Raw genomic sequence first — 18,995 nt, 5'->3', positions numbered from 1 at the left:
CTGTTGTCCTAGAGCTTCCATAGTGCAGGACATGCATATTATCCAGTCAGTCTGTGGTCAGAGAGTGTACCTACCTCAGGGCTTTAGGCAGAGTGCTTCATAGCATCTAACCAACAATTATCAGCTAGTGCTCTGCTTCAGATATTCACTGTCAGTCTTCTCAAGCTCAAGCTGTGATTGGATGATTGGTGGTTTCTCTTCATCTAGTTGTGTAACAATTTAAAGCAAACCGTTATTGAGAGTTCAGAGTTTCAGTTACAAAGACTAACTTCAATTCTTCTTATGTTCATTACATATGGTTAGAGTAATAAACCCACACTTTAAAGACTTAGATTTTTTTTCATTAGGAAACATAAGCTTGCTGTTAAATATTAATCATTGTGGCTTCATATTGCATTGCAAATAAAACACAGAGAAAAATAAGCTAAAAATACAGCACTGTCTACAGCACCATGTGTATCCGGTCGTTAAGTGATGACGTGACAAATCCTACTTCCGGGCCTTAAGTAGTCTGCGTTTAATATGGCTTTTGTGTTGTTAACATGTTTAATGTTATGTATTTTCTTCTATTTGATCTCAAAAAGCTCCTAAAACGTCACTGATCACTATTGACCTCCCTCGGCTTTTATTACCACTAATCATTTATTTAAGCTCAGTTTTTAAAACCTTAGGATGTAACTACAGCCCAGCCCATGCACCAGTATATGAATGACTAACCTCGTATTGTGGATGGATTATCTCAGTTGTTCTCCTGGCTGAAGTTTGGTCCTTTTACAGCATCCTGCCATGCGATTACATTTGTTCCTGACCACTGAGAACACTCACGTTAACTTTTATCGAGTGGAAAAAAAGTTAGCTTGTTTATATTATGCTAACATAGCTGTGTCGCTAGCGGTCACGTAGCACATCATTATATACCAGCTAGCCAAACTTCAGTAACCCTACAAACGTCACTGCTGTTTAGTTTTCTGTCTTCATTTATGTTGGAAGTGATAACAGAGCTGTACGTTTTAATTTGTTTCCAAAACCCTGTAGTCAGGACATGCTATATTGTATTTAGATAGAAGCTAGCGAGCTAACTTCCTGCTAACTTCTAACTCCGTTAAATGTCATAAATTCGGTTTTCATGGATGCCTGGATGTTAAACTCAATTATTACACCTGGTAGAGCAGAACGCTGATCATTTTATTAAAGATGAAAGACTTTAGACAGTTTTTCAACTCTCAGTAATGCCATAGTGATCGTTTGATATATGGACCTGCAGCGGCGTTTAGGCCCAGACACGGCTAGTGACGTCAGACTTAATGACCGGATAGAAAAGAGTAAGAAAAGAAGACATAATGAAGTACAAATCTCTCTTGGGTTTAATTTTATAGTTTGGAGTCACGTCCAGGATATAAATATTGAGGTTTGTTGATTAATTTTTAAGTAATTGTTGGAGCCAAGGGTATAATGCAGCTGATGTGGGCTATTATAAACCAGTGAAACTGCTTGCACTGGCTTATTACTGCATAAGTGAAGAAGTGGCAAAGATCAGAGAAAGTTGTATAGCAGAAACAGATTTTTTTTCCCTTTCATAATGTCTGGTAAACTTTTAGAGGGGCTGGACCCTTAGATTAGGAACCAGTGCACAAAGCTGGCTTCAACGGTGCTGCTGACATTTGATGATTCTGTGTTATTACTGTAAATGTGTTATGTCAATAACAGAAGCAGAAGATGCTTTATTATTGTGAGATGCACAGCAGCACTGCTGAGTTCTAAAAGCGTTAATGGGGATTTAGTTGCTGATCTGTGCTGTGTTTCGATGTTTTAGGTGAACATCTTTAACGGCGCAGTCATGGAGTCCATGATCAACTTCACAGGGTCACAGGTGAGTTGTGGGACAGCCATACTCTGTGGCACAGAAAGCCACAGCTGCATGTTTCAAAGTGGGTTTGCCCCTGAGGATATAATCAGTAAAACAAGGGGTGGAGAAAAACAAAAAATCAGCAGGCGTTCTAGATCAGTTTACAGATTGCACGAGGCCAGTTAGAAATATTGGAAGTTGACACGGGTGTTTGGTTGCCTGGAGGAGACGAGCATCAGCGTGCATTGTAATGTAACAGCTTGTACTATACCGTTTTGAACCTGCTTTGAAATACGGTCTGATTGTGGTTTATTAATGAGCTGTTCACCAACAGTTACTTTTCAAGAAGCTGTAATCCAGATGATATTCACTTATTACATTGAGCAAAATGATCGATCATGTCTACAGAGAGGGGTTATATTCAGCTGCACATTAAGCATCTCAGTGAGCTGCAAATGTTTTTTCAGTTTGCTGTAAAACACCTAAATGTCAGAAGAACAGAGCAGTTTTTCCTGCTACCACAAAGAAACGTGCTGGATGCCTTTTTAGTAATGGTCAGTGTCAGATGGCAAGAAGAAGAGAGCTGCTCCTGTATCCACTGTATTATTATTTTGGTAGTTCTGAAGGGTTGAAGAAACCAGGCTTTGGATCTTTTTAGGTGTAGAAGATCCTGTGAACACTGATCTTAAATCAAGATGTACACTGCTCCAGATGCAGATGTAGCAGAGGGGGAAGAGGGTGGGGAGGAAAACAGACTGTCATCGCTCGAGTTAATTAGTTCCTCTTCGTTTTCCTGTCTGTCCACCATAGCTCCCTCTCTGAACCTTGTAACCTCACTTTTCAGTTTCCTGCTGCCTGCTTTCTCTTTAAAGAGACAGACGCCTCTCCCTGACGTCAAGCCTCTCACTCCTCCTTTAGTTTTCTCTGAATGTCTTCTGTTTATGCGATCTCACCTCTGATATCATTGTGCTAGTCACTGGGTTGTGGTTTGAGAACGGCCTCTTATTTCACTCAGAAGCCGCTGATGGACTGTGTTTCTTTACGAGGAGAAACATCATTCTAGCTTGTATCAGAGATGCAGCCATTACATCACAACTATTTACAGAGATATAACATTGAGTTCCTAAAGACTATTAACTTCAAAAGGCCACAGTAGTCTGACAGGCAATAAATGCTTTTGATTTTGTAATGCTAATATAATATACTTAAATAAAAAGTTCAATCTAAAGATTTCCAATCTGACCAAAATGTTTGTGACTGCGTGTTTTCTTGTGTAAACTCATGATTCCATCTCCTCGACTCTCCTTCGTTCTCATCTTGTAGATGGCCGCGTACTTTGGACATTCAGTTGCAGCTTTTGATGTCAACAATGACGGGTGAGTACGTGTTTGTGTGTGCTCATACAATTTCCCCATCTGTGGTTTAAGACAAGCCCTCCAATAAAAGAATAGATATATTCTTCTGTACGTAGATATCCGTACAGCACCATCCATGGAATTTATGCAGTGTTGGGAAGGTTACTTTTAAAATGTATTCCATTACAGAATACAGAATACATGCCCCAAAATGTATTCTGTAACCTATTCCGTTACGTTACTCAATGACAGTAACGTATTCTGAATACTTTGGATTACTTAATATATTGTGGCGAGTTCAGACAAGGAGGAGACGGAGGTATCGTTTGGTCTTGCTTCCCGTGAGCTAGCCAGGGAGCACAGCCGTTTATTACATTTGCAGAAGAACACACTGCCACTAGCTAACTGCTCAGCGCGGCAACCACAACACACATAGGGCGCCCTCTGACCCCGGAAGGACACACCGTCGCAGCGAGAGGGCGTCACCCGTCACCATGGCAACATACACAAAACATAACTGTACAAGCAGAACCCCGAACAGCCCTGACCCGCTACAATATTATCATGCTTTTTACAACAACGTGAATGTACTATTGCTGTGTGATTTATTACTATTACTGAAGGTCCGCGACTCCGAACTGTAGTAAAGGGACCTCTGACTAATGCTGGGCTCACACTGTGCGATTTTGGCCCATTTTGAGCCGATTTTTGAGTCGTGCGATCGTTTTGGCGATCGGCCCGATTTTGGCCTTCATCGTGCGTCGTGCATCGTGTAGTATACGTGGGGTAACGAGAAGCGATTGACACCTCACGACCAGCTCCCGATCATCAATCGCTTGGTCGTGAGGGTGTCACCGCAGTTTGCCACACTGCGCACGCGCAAACACAAATGTCAGCGAAAAAGACGGCGTGATCTGGACACAAGCGATGGAGGCACAACCTGTAGAACCATCCGAGCCCTTTCGATGTGGCCTCACAAAATTATCACGACCACAACAACCGTGAAAATAGTTGGATCGACACTGCTGCTCAATCACAGCTGCCTGACCAATGTTTTTCATTAGCAATTTAGCAAAGTTGATGGTGGTGGTGTGTCTGTGTGAGTGAAAGACGGAGAGGGAGAGCGAGCGACAGAATTTCTGTTATAACCTTCATTTTTATGGACGCACAGTGTGAGCACTCAGGTCGCATCAGAGCATCGGGCCGTATAGTGTGAGACCCTGCATCGTGACCTATGAACTTCTAACCCCTGCGAGTCAATCGTACAGTTTGAGCAGGAGCTGAATCGCGCGACTGAAAAAATCGCACAGTGTAAGCCCAGCATAATACGGCTGTCGGCTGGTAGCCGAAAAATAGCTCTACTTTGTTGTGTGGGTCAACTTTTCTTGCGACAGACAGAGAGAGGCGTTGAAAGGCTGCTCCAACGGAACTTGTTGTTTTCGGAGGAAAACACGAACACAGTGTACAGTCGAGTCTTAATAGCTTACTTACAACTGGGCTCGTCAGGCACTCTTCTTGGCTGCAGTGGTTATTATTATATTTACATGCTTCCAGCTCCCGTTTTTGCTCGATGACTGCTCGTACCTTTCCACTCCCCTTTTTCTCCCTCCTAGCGCTCACAGACACATAACGTGTATGGCAGTCCATTCTCCCAGCAGCACGGACTACACTGAACATGATGCTACATTCTTTAGAGCTATGCTTGTAGCATTCTGCCTGTTAGCTTAGCACAACAACAACAACAACGAAAAGGCGCTCTCTCACCCAGGAAACACACAGTCGCAGAGAGAGAGAGAGCGTCGCCCTGTAACCATGGCAACCGTAACGCTGCCGCCTGGAACAACAGAACGTAGCTGTCAAACAAAACCCAAACAGTCCTGACCCGCGACAAAATGAAACAGGAAAGTACCCCAGTGTATTCCATTTATTTCAACAAAGTAACTGTATTCTGAATACCACCTTTTTAAACGGTAACTGTAACGGAATACAGTTACTCATATTTTGTATTCTAAATACGTAACGGCGGTACATGTATTCCGTTACTCCCCAACACTGAATTTATGGCAGAACAATTTTTGTCACCACAGTGCAACATATTTCCACTGAACTGTCTCTCTTTGCAGTTGGTGGCAGTTGGGGGTATTATTTGCTGTGTTTTGCTGCTATTTGGTGTGGTTCTGTGTGTATGTGTGAGTGTGTATCAGTGTTTTCTGCCGTGTTAAAGCTACATATTAAACCGGAATCCATTTTTCTTTAAATATCTGAATCCTACTTCCAATCACCATTAAAATGACAAGAGCTGACACTTAGAAGAGCTAATGTTTGTCCAGCTTGGGTAGTGTTTGGGGGAAATATGAATGGCAGATATTTTTATATTAATGTGTCTCTAAAGTAGACTTTGGTGTACTTGTACCCTCGATAGTGAAGTGAGCTCTGTTATTTTCTCTTGCGAGAGCTCCTGGGTAATTTAAAAGCACATTGAAGACTTTTACAACTGCTTTTGACCTCTGGAAACACTCAAACTTCAACACTGTTCACCTTGCTGTCAGCTTGAGCTTTGATGGCCTCTTTTAAATGAAACCAGAACGCGGCTAAATTTGAAGTGTTTCGAGACTTTACACGTTTGTGAAGTTTGCGGTGGTTCATACACTTGTTTACGTGTTTAGTTGTGTGCCAACTAAAATAAGTGGTGTGAGAGAAGCTGGGTGCTAATGCCATCGCTTTAAGGAAGTGGTGAAAATTATCAAACACAACCACCAAACCTCTCAGAGGATGTTTGACCATCTTATCAGTGTTTCTGTTCAGCATGCTAACAAACACTGACTGCTTGTTCCCATCTGCTCCTGTTGTGAGAGTATTGTGTTAACTGGTTGATGATGATAAACAGCTGGTTGGTCTCTATTGGTGCGTTTAAGAAAGAGGAAATAATGAGTGTCAGTAAATCTATTAAAATCTATTTATCTGGCAAAGAATCAGAGTGGGTGAAATGTGGGTAACATCGTGGAAATGTGATACTAGAGTTGTTGTTGTTTATCAGTCGACACAGCTCTGATGTCTTCTGAGTGACATTTAAGTCTTTCCGCTGTTGTTGATGGAGCAATGCTGCACGGCACCTTCTAAAGTAAAAAAGCAGTTGAGATAAAATCACTCCATACTGAGCGATTCGATGACTCGGTGTATAGTTTTGTTTAAACAGCCTTTTCACCTGTTCTTGTGCCATCTCTGTCCTCTCTACAAGCACTCTTCTTAGTGTCAAACAGATCACAAAGGGATGTAAAGGATGACAGACGCTTTGCCCTTAGAATAATATGGATACACTGTGTTTTAGTTATAAATATAAAATGCAGATGAATGAATATTAAATTAATATAATCAAATAATAAGTAATCTGGTGTTCTTATTTTGTGTTTCATCTGTCTGTCAGTAATATGGATGTGTTCGTTGGAGCTCCTCTCTTCATGGACAGGGGCTTAGATGGAAAACTGAGGGAGGTGGGACAGGTAGGCACACACAGAGCATCCGTTGCATATGTGCATACATACATACTCATACTGTAAAAGTGTTTGACAGATTAGGTGAACTGTGCTTTCTTTGTTTTTTATTAAAGAAAGCAAATATATTTAGCTGGAAACTCATCAAATTTGTAAGAAGTAATTAGAAAATTAACAACTCTGTGCCGAAGTATGAAGCTATTTTAAAATAGTGCTGTCAGTGTTAATATTGTTAAAATGAAGTTAACAAGAGTTAGCTAAGGCGTAGGGCTGCACGGCATCAAAGCATGCAGCAAGTTAGCACGGATCGCCCCGTGCTAACTTGCTAATGGAGATTTGCCGCGTTACTGCTGTTATGGCGTTAACATCATTTTAATGAGATTAACGCTGGCAGCACTAATTTTAAAATATTAATACTGTAACACAAATTTAAGGTAAAGGGTAAATCTTTCTAAAATATGAGCAAAATATAAAAGATGTGGAGTTTTTTGTTAGGCTTCAGTTTGTTAAAACCGTGTGTGTGTGTGTGTGTCTGTGTGTGTGTGTGTGTGTGTTCTTCAGGTGTCTGTCTATCTTGGTCGGGGTGGATTTTCCTTCCAACCACCTCGGTTGCTCACTGGGTCCGAAGTTTACGCCAGATATGGCTCTGCCATTGCAGCGCTAGGAGACCTGAACATGGATGGCTACAACGGTAACAGAGAGCACCACAACACACCACCCTCTCCCCCTCCGGTGTTTTAGCTCTTTCTGTCTTTGTGAGGATAAAGTGAGCCACTAACCAGTTCAAGCCCCCACACATCCCTTTGATGATGAAGACCAGTTGAAACAGCGGTTTAAAACTGAAATTTGTCCACAGATACATATGTGTGGATACAAACACAGACACAGGTCCCTGCTGAAGTATACATGATTTAGTAAATGCATCAGCTGCTTTTCACCTTGACATCTACACAGTAGTTCTTTACCCACTCCACATCTCCCTCCACTCTTGTCCAGATGTGGCCATCTCTGCTCCTTACGGAGGCCCCAACCATAATGGCTTGGTTTACATCCATAATGGCAGCCCTCAGGGGCCCAAAGCATCACCATCCCAGGTAAATGCCACACCTGCCCCTTCCATTCACTGTGTTTATATACACTTTAGTTACCCGCTTATAGTTAGATTTCTACAGTAACTGGATTTTGTAAATGTTATATAGGTGACAACTTTTATTCTTTGTTTTCATTTTTAAGACTTCTGTTTAGTGTTTATGGTGCGAAGCGCTGTACACAGTGAAAGTCCTGCCCACACTCTGAAGTCGTCACAGGCAAAGACTGCTGAAACCAGTGATTCTAACCTCACTGAAAATACAGCAAACATAAAGTTTTCACTTAAACTGGTTCACAGTTAGTCTGGGATTACCATAAAACCCTGATTAGACATTCAAAGAATGGCTGTAAGAACTATTTTAGTTATGTTTGTTTTTAGTTTCACTTTCAAATCAGCTGATTTAGATAACTGGATTCAGTTCTGACCACTGTGCAGCTGGTCACGTCGATGTGGCCTTCCCACATCCTCCCAGTCACGTTGGTGTGCTATAATTTTTAGCTGAAAGGACGTTTACTACTATAGCAACAAGAGCTCCAACATAAACTTTTAATTTGAAATGTTTGCCTCATCTCTCAGCGCCTGGAGGGCAAATGGGCATCCAGTTACATGCCCCCTAGCTTTGGGTACTCCATGTCTGGAAATACTGACATAGACCAGAATGGATATCCAGGTAAAGACACACACACACACACACACACACACACACACACACACACACACACACACACAGAAACGTGTACATGTAGAGAAGCACAGCAGGAGGCAAATGAATGTCAGTAGCTGTGCTGTGAAAAAGAGCTGATGTGTGTTTCTGCCCCACAGATTTAATAGTTGGAGTGTTTGGAGCAGACAAAGCCGTTTTATACAGGTAATCAAATCCTTAATCTACACTGCGTGTGTGAGTGTGCTTGCCTGCTGTGACTGTGTGTGTGTCTGTAATGCTTCTGATAGAAGCTGATGAGTTTAATGAGCAAGGCCACCTCTGATATCAAAGAGCTGCTGTTTTCATTCAGCTCCTACTGGCTTTACAGATGCTATTAGGACACGTTCAACCTTCATCCCCGTGCTCATTTGTTTTTGTTTGTTAATATTTATGTACATATATATCCTAAATGTTTAATGTGAACCCTTTTCATACAGTCATACTCATTCATAACCGCTTAGAACAACCAGATGTGCACGGAGTGTTTCCATTGTTGAGGTCTTGAAACCAGATGTGATGAGTGAGTGGAAGGGTTTCTGACTGGGCACTGTACGCTCAGCTGTCAATTGCAATAACTGCTTTCTAAAATGTACAGTAGAATCAGTGATGTAGATCATGCAGTCATTATGGAGGCATGTACTCAGATCAAGTTAAAGGAGAGTTTTGCAGAGACTTGTTGCAACAACAGCTGTCGACCCCCTGCTGGACATTAAGAAGAATGCAGGTTTAAGGCCTAGAACATTAAGTAAAAGTGTCCACATATTCACTGGAATTCCTAAAAGCTTGTTTTTCCATACTTAATTTTCCAAAACAAACCAAATGCAGGATGAACAACAAGGTTTAAAAACAGCTTTGTCCCAGAATCACACAGCACCATGTGACATGATGCTGTGTGATTTTTAAATACTTTTGTCTGTCTTAATGTGTTCTGCCTTGAGCACCTTACAAGGCAATTTTTAAAATATACTAAATGCTAAATGCTTGATTAGAGCTGTAACAGTCGATTAGTCTTTCATCAAAATCTTTCATCTTAATAAGCAACTTTTTTGTCACTTGTATTGTCACTGACCTAACCTCAGTGTGTTGTGCATGTACAGAGCCCGTCCAGTGATCAGTGTAAATGCCACGTTGGACATCACACCCCTGATCATCAACCCTGAGGAAAAGAACTGCACACTGTCTAATACTAGCACACCTGTATCATGGTGAGCAGTCACATTTCTACTAAAACATGTACTTGTAGTCTTTTCTGACAGGTTTTTTCTTTTTCTTGTCAATACGTTCAGTTCGCCTGCACACATAAACACCTACAGTCATCCTTTGCTGTGCATTTTTGTCAATAACTGATTGAAACGTCATTGTTAAACATTATTAGGGGGGACTCATGTGTTGTTTTTCAGTTTTAAGGTGAAGTACTGTCTGAAGGTCAACGGCCATAGGGCTCCAAACCTGCTCAGTAAGTAAATCTGCAGAAGCTACATCCGATTTTCCCTCCGCACAACAAGAAGAGTTGCATTAGTTGTGGCGGTGCAACATTCACATTTTGTCTAATAACTCTCCCAGCTTTCCGAGTGCACCTCATGTTGGACCGCTTGAAGCAGAAGGAGACGACTAAGCGTGTCTTCTTCCTGCACAGTGGCACCTTTCAGTACTCCAAAAACACGACCGTGTCCAACGGCAAAGGGCCGACCTGCGAGGAGCAGTGGGTCTACCTGGTGAGCGAGTCACACGGTTTAGGATCACAGGACTAACACAGGATGAAAGATGCTTTTAGAGATGCATGTTAACTGGATTTGTGACCACAGAGGTTTTCAAAGTTTGAAGGATAAAAGGAAAATGCTTCCCAGGAATGGATTTACAAACATGGCTCTTTATGTTTCCTCCTGCTCTGTCAGGATAATCGAGAGTTCCGGGATAAGATCACTCCCATCTCAGTGTCGATGGAGTACAGTATGAACTACCAGCAGGCTGCAGACAAAACGGGATTGCAGCCTATTGTTGACATGTCATCTCCATCTGAAATCAACAAACAGGTAAGTATGTGCAGCTTATTCAATGAATGAACAGCGATCTGTGACTTTTAGGGCCTTTGGTAGTCATGTTGGCATGTAGAGAATGATAGTTCACAATAAATTTTTTTGATAATGAAGGCTTTATAGTAGTTTGGACCAAACAATACTGAATGACTCCTTTTATTTATCGTTCTTTGATACTGAACATCTTCATCTTTGCTCTTCTCTCCATCAGGTTCATATCCTGTTGGACTGTGGGCCTGACAACATCTGCAAACCTGACCTCAAGCTGTCGGTTAAAAGGTGAGAAAACAAACTCAACCTAAGTTAAACCAAAAAGTTGTGCCAATGAAATCAGGACGGAAATTTAGGTTGAAACCCTCAGTTTAGTGTTCTTTGCCTCCCTTCAGTGACCGTGACCAGATTTACATTGGCGATGATAACGCTCTGACCCTGGAGATCACAGCTGAGAATCAAGGCGAGGGAGCCTACGAGGCCGAACTCCACATCTACCCTCCGCAGCAGGCTGACTTCAGCGGTCGCAGTCAGGTAATACAGACACCACTCCACTTTGCCCAGATTCAGGCAAAATCAGTTTAATGTTCACTTTGAAGTGAGGAGATACATTTTCCTGCTGCTGTACTTTGAGAAATAAAGCTGAAAAGTTCTTGCATTGGAATGTTTGTTCATAAAGTATTACTGTACAATCCAGTTCATCATTGAGCTGGTAATAATTCTTGTAATAATCAGTGATGTCTTATTTTTCTTAGGCCCTGTCTAGGCTGTCCTGCGCCTACAAGAAAGAGAACCAGACTAAAATGGTGGTGTGTGACCTTGGAAACCCCATGAAGGGAGGAACTAAGGTCAGTGATCGGTGCATGTAAAGACACACACACACATAGGAGTTGGTCCAACTGGAAGTTGATCAGAAGGGAAAGAAAACTTTAAAGCACATTTGATTTGCCCGAATAAATATTTGAATCAAATATATTGAACTGCAGCTTTAAAATCAGAATACGTCAGTAATGAAGTTTCGATTATTTTGAGTGACCTTTGTTCACCAAATCAAGTCTAGTGATGTCTGCTGGATTTTCTTGCATCCTCCTGCTCACTGATTGTCCCTGTCCCTGTGCTCTCATTGGTCAGATGGTGGCTGAGTTGGGGTTCAGCGTGCAACAGCTATCAGAGGACGACACATCTGTCCGCTTTGACCTGCAGATAGTCAGGTACGGAACAGTGTTTGGTCTCTTTGTTCTGACCCTGCTTTAACTCATCAAATTTAACCCATTTTGATATTTGATAGAAGCAAAAATACCCTGGATGCTACGCTTTTGTATAGGTGCTATAAATGTTTGTACACCGAGACTGCTCCTGGACAAATTCGACCTGAATCGGTTCAGATCAGGTGGATTTTAAATCTTGGGGAACAGTGAAACTGTGTAGGAGTGGTCATATGTGGTACACATAAGAACAAAGGTCATAACGAGGTCAGATGGTGCCTTCACACAGAAACAAGAGCTGTAATAGGGTGGTGGGGTGGTTTGGAAACAGGGCAAGAAGGTTCCTGGTTCAAATCCCAGCTGGGGCCTTTCTGTGTGGGGCTTGCATGTTCCTCCTTTGCCTGCTGGGTACTCCAGCAAAAATGCACGTGTTAGGTTAATTGTTGATTCTAAATTCAATTCAATTCAATTTTATTTATATAGCGCCAAATCAAAACATAAGTCGCCTCAAGGCGCTTCATAGATACAGAGAAAAACCCAACAATCATATGACCCCCTATGAGCAAGCACTTTGGCGACAGTGGGAAGGAAAAACTCCCTTTTAACAGGAAGAAACCTCCAGCAGAACCAGGCTCAGGGAGGGGCGGCCATCTGCTGCGACCATGGAGCCATGGAGGTAGATAAAGTGCTGTATGAAAGTCAATGTGTGACTAGTAGAAAAATGCATTACAAACATTTCATTAGGATTAATCATCACTTTAGTTTGGTTATTAGCAATGTTCCCTCTAATTTTTCATGTGTCTGAGTGAACAAACAAACTCCCTGAGCGATCCCTCGGACCACTGTGAGCAACATTAGACGTGTGCACTGTGGTCACGCCAGCATCAAATCCATCCAAGTCACATGGTTTATTAAAATAATCAAATTACAGCATTTACGTTTATGTTAGACGACTTTTAAATAACTGCTTTAGCCCACTTACAATGAAAATTTTAAAAAATCTTGTTCATGACCTGTGTAGTATGTTCACACTATTGGAAGTAAGTAGTAGTAGTATGTTTTTGCTCACAGGCGGAGAGTGTTTTCGAGCGTTTTCCTTATAAAACGCAGTTTTTACCGTTTCTTCCCGCAGTAAATATAAACAACGATGGTATTCAGGAAGAAAACCAAACATTAAAAATATTTTTATCATATCTCTGGTTTTACGTGACCTATCAACACGATTTAAAAACTGGTATAAAGTCGACACTTTTTCCGTCAATTGTTCCGTCTGTCCTGCTCACACCTCCAATGGTTGTACACGTTGTCATTAACGTGGCTTCACTCCACATCATCCACGCCGCTTTGCTAGCTAAAACACCGGTGTCGGCACATAAGGACGCTGTCATAGTCTGTCAACGACATTGATTAGCTGCGTATATATGAATGTGAATCGCATCATTGGCTGGACTATGGGATAAGGTGGCATCGTTCTAATCCCATACGGGAGCAGCCAGCCACTTACTGACTCACACTGCAAAACAGAATTGTTAAAGTTTTAATTTTAATTTCAATTCAGGTAGATTTTTTTTTTTGTGCGCAGCACAGATTTTCTGTGTGCAGAGAGCGTGCCAGCAGTGCGCAATTGCGCAGCTTAGAGGGAACATTGGTTATTAGTCAAATGGGCTGTTTATACATTCTAAACAGATCTGTTGTTTAAAAATTGTTGTACACAATCACTATGATGGACTCTCTGGCCTTGGTCAAAATTGAGTCGAACTTACTTCGAAGGCCTGAAATATCAACAGTAGGTAATTCTGGGTAATTGTAATGAGTGCCGCATAGTGCCACCTACTGACAGCACTTCAGTTTTTGTTTTCTTTTTCATATTAGCACACAAACACTGGTGTATAGAGAGGCAAAAGTTACACAAAGACTAAAATCAAGGCTAAAATATAAATAAAGTTTTCATTTTGTCATTATGAGGAATTAATGGTAGTCTCAAGAAGTGTTTAAAATGAAGGATTTCAGTACATCCTGTATCCAGTGTGAAATGATAAGGACTCTGCTGTTATTCCAAGGACACAAAAGAAAATCAGGGTACAGTAGCATCAACGCACCTCAGAAGGTTTAGCGTGATAGAAGCTAACTGCAATCAGACTGAGTGTTAAGCCCACTTAATTCATTAAAGCAGAGCTGTTTTCCTCGTCTTGCTCATCTGAATGACAAAAGCCCTGAAACTGTGAAGGAAGCAGCTCCGTCTTCACATTCTTCTGTGTTAGTGTTTTTGTACTTCTGTGGCAGAGAGAGAGAGAGAAGTATGTTAATGAAGGGTTTTCAGCAGTCTTTGGTTCGCCTCCTCTTCAGCTCATCGACACACTCGTACTGCACAGCAGTTTCACTGCTCCTTAAATGTGTGTCAGGAGATTTCTGAAGGCCGTTTCTCTCTTTTTGTCATCACCTTTGACATGTACAGATTAACTGTTTTAACCTTTTCTCATATTCTTAAACTTTTTAAGGTAGTTATCTTTATTATTATCCGTTACATTTGACTTATTCCTGATTTATTTTTGATTTCTTTCATGAGCTCTACATATTAGCAACATTGTTGGTGATTACTGTATTTATTTGTCAGTTAGTTGCAGTTGAGTGTTGTGATGTCTTTGATTTGCAGTTTGGCACTGACAGCATTTTGTTCACGATAAGCACAAATGTAGAATTTAGCACTTTAGCATCAGGTTCGAACTTTTAATCAGGATTTTACTTTTTTTTAGTATTTATTACCATCATTCACTGGACTTATTATTCAATAGTGTCTTTCATTTTATTTTATCTTTATCTTTATTTGCCTTTTTTATGACATATATCTTCTTTGAAATGTCTTTTAGATGCTTTACAAATAAGAATAGAGTAATCAATAAGTTGTAATATTTCTCCAGCCATTCATTCATTTTCTTCAGCTTATCCAATTTAGGATCCTTACATTAGAAATGTAACAGACTCCAGGACTGAGTTGCTGCGCATAAGATATGGTTCTGGCAGAGCCTATCATAGCTGTCCTAGGACGAGAGGCACGGTTCCCCCTGGACAATTTGTCAGTCTGCCGCAGGGCTGAATCATAAAGACAGACAACCATTCATTGCATTCAGACCTGTGCGCAGTTTGAATTACTGATGTAACTAAACCTGGCACAGTGGTTAGTACGATGGCCTCACAGCAAAAAGGTCCTGGGTTCAAATCCAGCCTCTACGTCTTCTCCCGTGTCTGTGTGGGTTCTCTCAGGTGACTCTGGCTTCCATCTACAGTCCAGAGACGTGTGCGAGGTTAGGTTATCGTAATAAGGTTAGATCATTGTGATGTTGTTTATTTTAACACATTTAGGGGTTAGGGATTTTGTTTGTTTGTTTGTTTTTGGTCATATGAATGTGACTGTTTGTTGTTGATTTTTCAGCTCTAACCAGTTTGACAACACCAGTCCCAAAGTCACCAGCGTCATCAAACTGGCTGTACTCGCTAAAGTCTCCATCAGAGGGTAAAACGCACAGAAACACACACTGCTGCTCCTGAAGGTGTTTCTCTTTCTGCTTAAGAAGCTTCAAAAGAAGAGGCTGTAATTTATATGATTTTCCCAATAGTGTATTTAAATAATAATAATAATTGATAAGCTTGTTGCCTCAACTTTAAAAAGGGATGAGGCTTTAAAAGCTACAGAATTTGTACAACTATAAAAACAAAAGTGTTGACTACACCCTCATTTAACTGGTATATCTCTGACTTTGAAACTTGCTTTAAAAACAAGTTTTTATGATTCCAGCTTCACATTGTTCCTTAAAATGTGTTTCCAGGTCTTCATCTCCTGGTCAGGTGTTTATTCCTATCGCCAACTGGAAACCGAGAGACCCTCCTGTATTTGGTGACGACATCGGACCACAAATAGTACACGTCTACGAGGTACAGACACATGTGCACGAACATGCGGGAGAGACGGGTGATTCTGTTTTTTTATCTCACTGATTTAACTAAGACTGCACAAGATGATAATAATAATATTATTATTATTATTATTATTATTATTATTATTATTACCAGCAAACATAATGTAATGTAGGTCAAGCTGACCTCATGATTTCACAATGAATTATGCTATATGAGACTGTATTTCTTGGTCTCCCACCCTTTTGGTATTATTGTATAGTTCAACTGCTTTTTGTTTTTTGAAATGATTTATTAGAGCTTCACAGTCACAGATTTAATGCCAGTGGTTATTGAAAATATTTCTTCTGTATTTTTATTTCTTTGGACTGAGATTAAAACTTGCATTCCCCTTTCACAGCTCCTGAACAACGGTCCCAGTACGTTCAGTAAGGCAGCGCTGGAGGTCAAGTGGCCGTACCAGTTTAGAAACAGCTCTCTGCTCTACATCACCAGCTACGACACAGAGGGACCCATCAACTGTACCACTGACATACAGATAAACCCACTCAATGTCTCTGTAAGGCACACAAATACAGAAACAACACAAATGCACACCAATACTCAAACAGTTCACAACATACAGCTTCTTTCCACAGTTTTGTCAATTGTGATCTTAAAGGTACTTCTTCTAAATTTGTGCTTAAAAATATGACTATCACAACCATGGATTATCTTAAAGAGATCAGCTGACATTAAACTATTGCCAGGCTGTACTTTATACCACTTTGTACCAAAACATGCTGAGTCAGTTTAACCTTCAGTTAAGCGGCCACATCATCACAGGACACACCTGCTTACAGTGGTGGTGAGAGAAAAAGGCAAAGCCTCTTGAGGAAATGGGGTAGCTAAATCAAATGTTCAAAGTCAAACAGCAGCGCAGACCAACAAACATGTCAGCACCAGCTGATAAAAAGCTGCCCTCTAGTGGTGAAAGTTTTTGTTGAATTCTTCAGTTTGTAATTAGACAAAGTAGCTTTAAACACCAATAAGAAGTATTTCTGCTGTTCCAATTAATAATGTGCTGCTGTGGCAGTTCTCCTTCTCTTACATGTTTCCAACAAATAAGCCTTTCTTTGTGTGTCTGTGTCTTTCAGAACCCAGTGAGCACCTCAAAGAACACCAGCACTGTTACGCCTGGAGGACGAGAGTCGGAGGGACGGAATCAAAACAGCGTCCGCCAGAGGAGAGATCTGGAGTCCAGAAATGCAGAGAATGACCTGCAGACACTGGTAAATCTACACAAGCACATATGCTTTGAATAACCCATTTGTATGACATGAAATTACACCTTGACTCATGCCTGATCGTGCTAAGAACAGCTGATGCATCCCAGCAGCTTTAGATGACATCTCCCAATCAAATTGCGTTCCTAAAGAAAAGCATTCATTTGACTCCTGCTGTGCTTCTCTACATGTAAACGTTTCTGTGTGTGTGTGTGTGTGTGTGTGTGTGTGTGTGTGTGTGTGTGTGTGGGACTGCCACACAGCTAAGTGTCTGACACTGAAATGTCAGGTCGGTCGTCTAGAAAGGAGGAAGAACGCCATCCTCTTCATCTACTCCAGACTGGATGTCAACAACTTCCTCAGGGTAATCAAATAAAAGCACCTATGTTAGGGCAGAGCAATGTTACTGAACACAGCAACCAGCTCTGTGTCTGTGTTCTCTTAAATTATAAATGCATGCTCTTTTCTTTCTGTTTCCTTTCCTGATTAACACAACACAACATGCACTGGTTTGGGTTTGCTGTGTGTCTCCATCATATTATTGTAGTGTCTTTACCTTACAATATAGAGCACCTCGAAGCAACTGTTGTTGCAATTTGGTGCTATGCAAATAAATGGAATCTAATCACACAACAGAACATGTGTGCAACGTCTTAGAAACAAAAGCTGGTCTTTATAAAGTTTCACTGTTGCACTAACCCAGTGATGGCTGCCTGTGCATCTATGGGTGCATTACATGCAGTGGTTGCTAATAGCTAATCCAACATTCATAATCTGGACTTTTTGCCAAAATGTAAACAAATAACCAGAACACAGTGTTGCCCAGACTGTCACATTTTTAAACCTCTGTCCTAATTTCTCTAATAGCTGAAGAACACATGTCTGTTGTTAGGTAATATCCATTCTCCAGGTCGTGATTTATCCTCAGCATTTTGGACTTCATTTGTCAGACATGTGACTTTTTTCCCTCCTTTCAGCCTGAGAATCAGAATCGTTCCTATGTGATACAATCAACGGCTAGCTTCAGTGTGATCGAGATGCCCTACAAGAACCTGGAGATGGAGCTACCATCCAATAGCACCACAGTAAGACACACAAACAGAAATGATCAGCACACATGGAAGACACAGAATTATCTACAAACACAAAGTCAACACAAAATGCGTGTGCACATATACGGAGGTTTCATGAATGAAATACGTAGCAAACTAGTGACTTTAAAGTTATGGTTTTCTTCTGAAGTTCAAAGAATTTCACAGAAAGATAAACAAGCATACAAAACCTCTCAGTGCAGGAAGTCAGACTCATGACAGTAGACTCGTTATCAGCAAGGAGATGAAAAATAAGCTCTCTCACCTTGTTGTTACACAAACCAGTTCCTGTCTGCAGAAAAACAAAAAACAAAAGAAAAAATCTTGATTTCTGAATGAGCTCATATTTTCACATAAACTACATGAAATGTAATCATATAAACAGTAGGAGTCCCTTAATATTAGATTTTAAATCAGTCAGAGAAAACACATTCTTCAGTGTTTTGCTATCACACAGCAGTCTCTAAATCACTGATAAAACATGTTAGTGCAGGTCCACAGCGTGTTCGGAAGCACTCGCTGGCATTTAGACTCCCGACTCTTCGTAAAGATTATGGACCGTAGACTTAATGAAGCGTTGGAACAAGTTGATACCAGTCTTGAGGAATTTATTTTAACAGCCTTAAAGGAACACAGATGGAAGGACAGTGCATATTTTAAAGAGTTAGACTGGTCATTTTATAACAGCATAATGACTTTAATCTGATCAGGACGAAGTAAGTATGTTTTTGGTTTTGTCTCGTTTCAGGTGAGTGTATCAGTGGTTTGGGTGGCTGAGCCTCCTCCACCAGTGCCAGGCTGGGTGGTGGCTCTGGCTGTGCTGGCAGGACTGCTGCTGCTGGCGCTGCTTATCTTCATCATGTACAAGGTAGTAAACATGTCCATTGTCACTGTTCTTGTGCTGCTTTTTTCCTTTTTCCTAAGCTTCTGTAGTTTTACACTGAGACGTGTGTTCAGACGTTGCTCTTCTGTGTCAGATTAATGGCTGAAACACCACTTTCACTACCAAA

General features: G+C 41.1%; 1 protein-coding gene across 1 annotated transcript in view; it reads left to right on the top strand.

Annotated features, from left to right (window-relative positions):
• Window positions 1-18,995, top strand: part of itgav (integrin, alpha V) — a 41,854-nt gene that overhangs the window by 19,373 nt on the left and 3,486 nt on the right. The window contains exons 10-31 of the mRNA XM_013915626.1: window positions 1,814-1,870; window positions 3,170-3,222; window positions 6,626-6,701; window positions 7,254-7,383; window positions 7,689-7,786; window positions 8,359-8,452; window positions 8,605-8,650; window positions 9,583-9,690; window positions 9,886-9,941; window positions 10,049-10,200; window positions 10,381-10,518; window positions 10,733-10,800; window positions 10,908-11,046; window positions 11,268-11,360; window positions 11,644-11,723; window positions 15,148-15,228; window positions 15,542-15,647; window positions 16,030-16,188; window positions 16,766-16,900; window positions 17,145-17,258; window positions 17,872-17,979; window positions 18,734-18,853. Of these exons, the coding sequence (XP_013771080.1) occupies window positions 1,814-1,870; window positions 3,170-3,222; window positions 6,626-6,701; window positions 7,254-7,383; window positions 7,689-7,786; window positions 8,359-8,452; window positions 8,605-8,650; window positions 9,583-9,690; window positions 9,886-9,941; window positions 10,049-10,200; window positions 10,381-10,518; window positions 10,733-10,800; window positions 10,908-11,046; window positions 11,268-11,360; window positions 11,644-11,723; window positions 15,148-15,228; window positions 15,542-15,647; window positions 16,030-16,188; window positions 16,766-16,900; window positions 17,145-17,258; window positions 17,872-17,979; window positions 18,734-18,853 (2,211 nt within the window). The remainder of the gene's footprint in view (window positions 1-1,813; window positions 1,871-3,169; window positions 3,223-6,625; window positions 6,702-7,253; window positions 7,384-7,688; window positions 7,787-8,358; window positions 8,453-8,604; window positions 8,651-9,582; window positions 9,691-9,885; window positions 9,942-10,048; window positions 10,201-10,380; window positions 10,519-10,732; window positions 10,801-10,907; window positions 11,047-11,267; window positions 11,361-11,643; window positions 11,724-15,147; window positions 15,229-15,541; window positions 15,648-16,029; window positions 16,189-16,765; window positions 16,901-17,144; window positions 17,259-17,871; window positions 17,980-18,733; window positions 18,854-18,995) is intronic.

Source organism: Pundamilia nyererei, unplaced genomic scaffold (assembly GCF_000239375.1).
Source record: "Pundamilia nyererei isolate P.nyererei 1_Seehausen unplaced genomic scaffold, PunNye1.0 scaffold00334, whole genome shotgun sequence".
In the NCBI taxonomy this organism is placed as follows: Eukaryota; Metazoa; Chordata; class Actinopteri; order Cichliformes; family Cichlidae; genus Pundamilia; species Pundamilia nyererei.
The sequence above is the reverse complement of the archived record's forward strand: the minus strand, read 5'-3'. Positions and strand labels throughout refer to the sequence as shown.